Here is a 9,115-nt window from a genome sequence, read left to right as displayed (position 1 = left end):
ATGCCTTTTGACAATCTAACGTAGGCATGTGAGCATTCATTGCCACATTCATTGCCAAGATTGATGATAGATCTTGCCTTTTGACAATCTAACGTAGGCATGTGAGCATTCATTGCCAAGATTGATAGGCATTCACTGCCAAGATTGATGATAGATCTTGCCTTTAGGCATGTGAGCATTCATTGTCAAGATTGATGACAGATCTTGCCTTTTGACAATTCATGCAAGATAGCATTTAATGCTTACTTGTAATGTAAGTCCACCGACATTACAAATTTACAATTCAAGCCATTTCAACATTTCATGTGTAGAGGTTCAAACTCACCTATAAGCGTTTAAAGGTAGAGTTTCGTCACATTATCAACACCTTTGTGAGAGTTACGAAGGATCTCTCATGCTTGATTAGACAATTTCATTTACCAATTTCTCGAACATGGTTTCACCAAAAACCTATAGTTAAGCATTAGAGCTCATTGATCATTCTTTTAAGCCTTTTGCAAGGACTATTTCTGATGTGGAGTGTAAAGGTTTTTTTTGATCTTGTAAACTATACATACAATTTTCCCACTAATTTCTATGCATTTTGGAATATGAATCAGTCTTTCAGTTAGAAACCCCAATTATCAAAGTTTTCTTTGGTAAGTCAAGAAAATTAAAGAGACAATCGTGTTAACAATTTCGATTCCCACCATAAGCATTTTCACTCAAAATTCGCTTCATTACAAGTTGGTTGGCTTACACATGCATCTAAACAATCTCAAACATTCACTATAGAATATTGAAGGGAGAAAGAATAAAAAGAAGAGAATTCTTTCCCCTCTTGGTTACAAATGGGTATGTATTCTCCAAATAAAACCCTTTAACTGCATTTTCACACTTTATTAATTTGTAACATACATTTATTTAGCTCCTCACATCTATTCATTTATTTCTTGCATATTTAATTTCTGAACACTAATTCACTTCAAGTAAAATTCTAAACAGACTAGCAGCTAGCTAGGTAGGTTGCTATTGCCTTATTGATGAAAGAAATTTCAAATCACGCAACATTTTGCGAAATAAAAATAAACAATCCCTCAAAGTTATGGTTTCATTGAGTACTTTGTCAGGCCAGGAATATGAGTGTTCATAATGTAGTCTTCCCAGTCAATGCACCTTGGGTCAAAGTAAAACAAATTTACATCGACGTCACTCTCTCTAATCGCCATTCTTAGCTTTTCTGTGTTAGAGTCATCAAAGCTGTATGGAAAACAAAAGCTTATTATTATCAGTGCATACATTGAAAACACCATTGAAAAATTAATCATTACAATAAACAATACTAACCTGCCTGTAAAAAATACATATGGTTTGTAGAGGTCAACCAATCGCATCACTACTCTGACCTTCCGGTTAAGATTAATACATAAGCCCCGATAATACTGGCAAAGCACCAGATTTGCTAACCATAACACCTTCAAAGAATATTGTTAGAAAGAAAAAAAAAATAGTGATATTATGGTATATAGAATACATATATTAAGGGGACGTTTTTCCTGTGATAATGCATGTTTAGTGTCTGATTCAAAATCATTTTAGTGATAATGCATTTTTTTCTGTGATAATGCATGTTTAGTGTCTGATATTATTGTAGGGTTGTTTTGACTTAGTGACATAGTTAACAATTTAGATTAAAAATTTCACACCCACACGCGACTTTGTCTAATGGCCAGTGCACATAGGCACATAGATAACGGGATATTATAAATTTATATTTTGTGATTGTCATTAGGTGGGTTCATATCATTATTTTTTAACTTAATAGCTTAAATCTATTGTTCTTTCTGTGCATTTGTCTTATCTAATTCATTGAATGGTTTGTGATTTGTGTTTGTTGATTGGGAACTATGGCATTTTTAGGCTTACTAAATAGACTTCTCACATTGTATTTTTTTTTTTTCCTTTATTTTTTACTTGACAATAATTGCTAGTCCTTTTTGTTAGGAAATTATTGGACATATAGTGAGATTATAAATATAAATTTTATTTGATTCGTAAATTATGAAAAAGTCAACCACAATAATTGAGTTTTTAAAGGTGTCGAGTTATATGTTGATAGACAACTACATTGCATTGTATTAATAAACAATTATTTTGTGTCATTTCATTTGTGTATATTTGGTTAATACTAAATGCATGCTAGTTTAGATTTTCATTAAAAAAAAATTGATTCATACTTCAGTCATTCTCAATTAAAATCCTGCGTCCATCCATGTAAAAAATTATTACTAAAAACAGGAACCAAACAAGCACAGTACTTTCATTTTTCATGTATATGATTTTGGTCATAAAGTAATTAGCCGAAAGCATACCTTCAATGGCAGTATATATTGAATATCCATGTATGCTTGAAAGCTAGCGATACTACTAAAAATTTTCACTTGGGAGACGTTGATTGACTTTCCATTTCTATCAATCCACGGATTTTGAGTGAAGTACTGGTAGATAAAAATTGAAAGACTAGAGAGTTTCATCGGATTTCTCAATGAAGAACCCACATGGAAGATGATCTGAGAAGACTTATTTGCATGAGTCACCATGGCCATAATAATAGAATTCACCACCATGTCTGCTGGTATCTGCAAGACTTTCAAAATTCAATATTGAAAGCTTGTTGAAAATAATGACGTAGGCAAACACTAGCATATAAGCCGGATAAATAGATTTATCTACATGTGTTTGCTTAATGAGTAAAGAATGAATTTAACTCACAACATCTAAGATTGAATTAGGATGGCCAAGAAAGATTTTCAATCTCCCTTTACCGTAGGCATTAATTACACCATCCATGGTTCTGTAACAAGAAAATTCCATTTAACAAAGCGTGAATCAATCATGAAAATAGGAGAAAAAAAAAAGTCTAGAATAGTGTCATTTTCTCGATTGTTTTATAGGTAAATGGTGGGGGGTGACAAGTAGGGTTCGAACCACAAACATAGAGCATCACAAATGATGCCGTTATTACTAAACAGTCACTTGAGCCACTTTATTTTCTTGATCACCTTATCTTCTCAGTTACCCAACCAAAAAATAAAAGATAGTTTTTCAGAATTGTGAGCTTGTATAATTCCATGTCAAATTATGATTACCTCGCGCCTTCAATCCAACCTGAAAATGGTTCTTTGTATGTACTGGTTACCATGGTGGGACGTATGATAGCCAAGGGCAGATTTTGATGAAATTGTCCTAGAATCATTTCCCCCAATGCCTTCGTATATACATAGGTGTTTGGCCATCCATATAGTTTTGCCCTTGCAATTAATAAAATAAACAAATCAAATTAAAACAATAAGGAAAAAAAAGATTATCTACAAAAGACTTTGTTTTAGAGTACTGCTTATTACATACATTCTAGTATACACATAGTACACACGAGCTACAATTTATAAGAGAGCTCATGACTTTAAGTCACAATTTCAAAGTTTGAAATTGTGACTTAAACTCATAAGTTCCCTTGTAAAATGATGTTGTGTGTACTATGTGTGTACACTTAGTTGTATGTACTAGTCATTTCATTTATTATTTCAAAAACGTTTTTAGTAAATACATATTATTGACATGAAGGTGACAACTATTATGTCATTAGAAATTTTATTAAAGGATTTTCAACATTTTTTGTAAGATTCTTAAAAACCTTTTAGTGCCCAAATCCTTCATGGTGGATGTGATCTCTTCATTCGTGGCACCTTGCACTCGTAATCTATCTAGGTATTCCTCCACAACTTCTTTTTCGGCATTGATAACTAATCTTGAGGTTCGCTTTGGCGTGTCTTCCATGTGTAGTGGGCTCTCAAGTATGTTGCCCCCCCTTTCACTAGACACATAAGCTGTAAAAACAACAACGATAGTCTATTGAGTAGAGCTCAAGTAAACTAAATCAGTTTATAAGGGCAGAGTTCAAGTCTACACTGACCCGTTGATACATGGAGAAGCACCTTCAATTTAATACATTTCTTTGCGAAGTTCAAAACATGCAAAGCTCCATATGTGTTGATGCCCAATGCAACATCATATCTAAAGAAAGGAATAGAAAAGGTAAAATAGTTTTATTGTTTAATTATATGAATAATTTTGACCATGCACACAATATTGTTCTCTGTTACCTTTCATCAAAGTTTGTTGTAGCAGCAGAATTTAAGACAATGTCTATTTCTTTCCACATCTCTTCTATTAATATAGAATCTTTGATTCCAAAATTCTCGTCACGAATGTCACCAGAGATTGGAGTAACCCTTTCAAATAGAAAGGATTCTAGATTTGCACCCAAATTATTTCTTAGAACCCTAAATATGTCCTTTTCTATCACCTACAGATAAACAGTACAAATGACAGATTAAACACAATGTTACTTGAACGTTGCAAAACCACGTGAAAAAAAAATTTATTTAAACCTATTTTAGTTTTTAAACATTAAGGATCAAAATAATAATTTTTCCAAACCTAAAACGTGTATTTTACATTTCAATCTAAATTAAAGAGATCATACATTTCAATCTAAATTAAAGAGATCATGTAACATGTAAAAACTGAAAACCAATATATAGTTGGGTGCATTCATTTTCTTTTTTAGAGAATTATAAAGTACTTAGCTGGTGTACCTCTTTATGAAAGCGTTGTGTAGCAGACTCACTGTCTGAAGCTCTCACAAGAAGATAGAGCATTTTCACATTTGGCTGAACCCTTAGTATTTTCTCCACAAACACTGCATGCATTTTTGCAAGTAGGGTTATCACTTATCACTAACACCAACATCCTTCAACACATGCACCCACAAGATTATAAACAGGCAAAACACACACGTTGTGCTATACATAAATGAGAGGAGCCAAGGAGGAGAGGAGGAGAGAGAGAGGAGAGAGAGAGAGAGAGAGAGAGAAGCCTTTGGCTAGAAAGCCTGTGGCACCAGTGACTAAAATAGTCTTGTTCTCAAAAAATTGGAGTATATCTTCCAACTCCATGAGAGGAAAAAACAATGAGAGGGAGAGAGTAAATGATGATGATCTCAAGCAAGAAGTAGATGATTTCTAAGGTGGATTTGAGAGTCATGGGTTTCTTTTTTTATATAGTATGTTTTGGCATCTTCCTCTCAAGCTTCTTTCATTAATTTTTTGGGTATTCATTAGAAATCAATTGCATTGTTACGCTTTTTCTAAATGTACTCGTTAATTAAATTCTTGTACCAAGATGGTTGGAGATTAGTACAAGGTGGGAAAATTTTGATCGCTGAATGATCACACTACAGAAGTAGTGGAGGAAAGTTGAACCACATACCAATCAAAGTCTACACATTGCACATGGGCTTCATCCATGTTGCTTTTCTTGGCACCTTTTTTTTTTCCCCCTCCTGGACGTTGCCTGCCTCTCCCTTTTTTTTTTTTTTTTTTTTAACCTCCAATTCCTGCCTCTTTTTTTTTTTACTAGGCAAGCGGTGCCAGCCTCTCTTCTTCTTCTTTTCTTTTGATTTACTGGGCAAGCTTGTCCAGTATTTTTTTTTTTTTTTTTTTTTTTAGATGTGATTATGTGATTTTTTTTTTTATGGACATGATTTTTTTTTTTTTAATAAATTTAGGTGATTGATGTTTTTTTTCTTGTTTATCACTTTTTTGGTTTTAATTGGGCATCATTTTTTAATAAGGGTATATGTATAAATTTATACAAACTCACTTTTTTCATCCCTCCATTTTTCTACTCCCAACCAAAAAAAGAAAAAGGAAAATTAAAATATTTTCTATCTTCCCATTTTTTTATCCTCTCACCATTTTCTATCCTTTCACTTTTCCACACCTCCAACCAAACGGACCTTGAGAGTGAGAGATGAGGGTGACTAGGAAAGAGATATGACTAAGAAAGAGAAATAAATGTGAGAGAAGAGAGTGGTTGTGAGAAAATTGAAAAAGTTAAAATGTTTAGGGAACTCTTATATATATATATATGTGTGTGTGTGTATATATGTATGTATGTATGTACGTACGTAAATGAGTGATTAACATGTTTAATCACTCAATAGTTTTTTATTGGAAACAAATTTTGACAAATTTGTTGTTAAATCACATTTACTTCATATACTTTATATGTTTGCAAAATTTCAAAATGAATTGAAATCGAAAACCATCTCATCTATAACACATTTAAAGTTTAAAATTTTGTATTATAAAATATTACGTAAAATATGAGTTTATGAATCGAACAATAAATAATATTCGATTGGTACGAAATTTGAAATATGTGATAAGAATAGAAAGAATATGTAATCCAATGGTAGAATTTTTAAGATATTAATTTGATAAAAAGTTATTTAATACTGCCTAAAGTTACGTCAAGTGTAACTTGATCTTGTGTGTGTGTGTGTGTGTGTGTGTGTGTGTGTGTGAAATTTCAAGAAGAAGACTATATATATTTTGTGTTGAATATATAACCAATAGTTTGCAATAAATCTATAGGCACAACAAAATCTTACAACATTTTTCACAACATCTTTGTTTTGAGTTATGGTCAAGGGAGTCTATTTCATATCATAGGTAGTTTCAATTTAGCCAAGGGAATGAAATATTTCGATTCTAGTTGACACAGATGTTCCATTTTGGGATTACTGCTATTTATATTGTTATGTTCTAAATATTTAGGAATAAATGTTTTTATTCTTATTTTGTGTATGTTGGCAAACTGAAAACAAAAACATGTCTAGATTAGGTTTTAGAAATTGCTCAAGATTGTACAAATCAAGATTCAAGAACATGCAAGCTACAGAAAGGAGAGTTCATGCAAGTTCTGTGAAGCTCGACCTATCAAAAATTGCAAATAAGTCAATTGTGTAGAATTTAAATCAAACCCAAGCCTGCGAAAACCTTTAGGGTTTTAGTCTAACATTACAAGGTATAAAAGAAAAACCATAATTACATTTTAGAAACTTTTGAAAGACTTGTGAGTTACTCCTATGAGATTTGAGAGGTTAATGTACCTTCTAACTCTACAAGCGTCTACCAAAACAAGATCTACACTCAAGAACTGGTGGAAATAAGTTGCTGCATAAAGATCTACTACTGATGGCAATCTTATACCTTTAAGTGAGATGTCAAAGTTACAAACAGAGAGTTTGGTTTTAGCAAATCTAAAATAGAAGAGTCAGTAGAGTCGAAGTTTCACATGGTCATGTTAGTAAGTCCTACTTGAGGTAGTTTTAGATTTAGGGTTTAAATCTATTGTAATCTTCCATTTTATCATAGTGAATTTGTTTACCTTGAGGATAGTTAGGTTAAATCCTCTCCAAGTTTTTACCTTGAAACAGTTGGTTTCATTGGTTTTCCTAGATAATCATATCGTTGTCTTCTTTATTTTCCGCACTATATGATATGATTATATGTGTTTAACCTAGATCTCATAATTAACCTAAGTAACTACTTAGCTAATTCAACAGGTTAAACTATTCTAGTTTTAAGGGGTCTAAACAAACAAACAAGTGGTATTAGAGCAAGGTTAGCTCCTGATTATGTAACTTTACCTTGAGTTGATCCTTGACCCCAGCTGTCATGGATTCTCTTGTCTTTCTTTTAAATTCAATTAGATTGAAAATTCAATCTTTTTTTTATCTTGGACTGTATGGCTAATAATGAATTGTGCTAATCCTATTCTTAAATACCTTGGTATAACTACTAGTTGTAATAATTATATCTGTAATACTACTCTAACTACCTTAAAAGTACGTGATTCTTGTTTGTGTTATTTGGATAGTGGTTTTTCTAGGCTCATGACAAGTAACAAAGCTTTGCTCAAGACTCTCTTTGAATGAAAGATAGGTACTGTCACATTTGGAGATAGAAGCAAATTAGCCATTCGTGGCATTAGCACAGTAGACATACCAAGGTTACCAATCTTTGAAGATGTGTAGTATGTGGATGGATTAAAGACAAATCTATTGAGTATCAATCAAATTTGTGATAATGGACTGAATGTACTATTCACCAAGTATGAATGTGAGATACTAGATGACAGAGGTGACTGCATCTATGTTGGAGTAACTGCTATGGCATAACACCAAGCATCAATCACAAGTGCTATAGTGTGAAGATTAATCTGGTGGACTTATGGCATCAATGATTAGGACATGCTAGCCACAAAAAAATTGAAAAGATCTCTAAGTGTGAGGCTGTTGTAGGTTTACCAAAATTCGAGAAGATAGAGAAAAGTATTAGTGGATAATGTCAGGTTGGTAAACAAGTGAAATCTGAACATCCATCAATTAGTGAGGTTCAAAATTCCAGACCATTAGAGTTACTACACATTGATCTAACGGGCCCAACCAAAGTTCAAAGTCTATGAGGGATGAAGTACATATTAGCTACGGTAAATGACTTCACTCGATTTACTTAGGTAATTCTTCTGAGAGATAAATCTAAAGCACCTGAAAAGATGATACATTTATGCAAAAAACTTCAAGTTGAGAAGAATGCTATGGTTGCTTGCATCAGGAGTGATCATGGAAGAGAGTTTGAAAACTCTATACTCAGTTCAATTTGCAATGATCAAGGAACTAAGCAAGAATTCTCTGCACCCAAGACACCTCAATAGAATGGAGTAGTGGAAAGGAAGAATAGAGTGATTCAAGAAATGACTAGAGTCATGTTGAATAACAAAAGCATGACCAAGTCATTATGGAGAGAAGCTGTGAACACTGCATGTCACATGTTTTTTCACAATATTTTTTTCAATTTGTTTACATTTTTAAATTTTTTTTTAATTATATTTTCCAAAACACTCAAAACATCTTAGTACAACCAATACAAGCTAGTACAACCCAATATTTCATCTAGTACATTTTAGAAGAATATTGATATTAGTTTAATAGCCAGTGTAGTATATTTTTCTGGTACTAGTACAATATTGACTTTCCAAATTGTGGTAGGTTCAAGTGTGTGTATTCTTTTTTTTATATATAATTTTGACCTATGGTGATTTGATATCTCACTTGTTGCAAAAATATTGTGAGATTTTGATACATGGAATTCTAATATTGTGTCGATGACCAGTGAAAGATTCCATATATTATATCATCTTTTAAATTTCCTATAGTCACCTATTC

The 9,115-nt window shown here is 32.5% G+C and overlaps 1 protein-coding gene across 2 annotated transcripts; it reads right to left on the bottom strand.

The window, feature by feature from the left end:
- Positions 1-763: 763 nt before the first annotated feature.
- Positions 764-5,076, bottom strand: LOC112006027 (probable fatty acyl-CoA reductase 4). Of its 2 annotated transcripts, XM_065762819.1 has the most exons (9): positions 4,638-4,766; positions 4,143-4,345; positions 3,953-4,053; positions 3,674-3,866; positions 3,129-3,290; positions 2,752-2,833; positions 2,352-2,618; positions 1,327-1,454; positions 764-1,239 (listed from the first exon to the last, which is right to left on the bottom strand). In XM_065762819.1, the coding sequence occupies exons 1-9, from the start codon at positions 4,749-4,751 to the stop codon at positions 1,083-1,085; spliced, it is 1,407 nt and encodes a 468-aa protein (XP_065618891.1). In that variant the 5' UTR covers positions 4,752-4,766; the 3' UTR covers positions 764-1,082. The 2 variants fall into 2 exon arrangements, with proteins under 2 accessions (XP_065618891.1, XP_065618892.1); XM_065762820.1 differs by lacking the exons at positions 764-1,239; positions 1,327-1,454; positions 2,352-2,618 and adding an exon at positions 4,919-5,076 and having other exon boundaries at positions 2,743-2,833; positions 4,638-4,741.
- Between the last annotated feature and the right edge of the window lie 4,039 nt (positions 5,077-9,115).

The sequence above is a fragment of the Quercus suber genome, unplaced genomic scaffold, assembly GCF_002906115.3.
Source record: "Quercus suber isolate HL8 unplaced genomic scaffold, Cork oak 2.0 scaffold_474, whole genome shotgun sequence".
Classification (NCBI taxonomy): domain Eukaryota; kingdom Viridiplantae; phylum Streptophyta; class Magnoliopsida; order Fagales; family Fagaceae; genus Quercus; species Quercus suber.
Note: the sequence above shows the minus strand (reverse complement) of the source record. Positions and strands in the feature narration are given on the sequence as shown.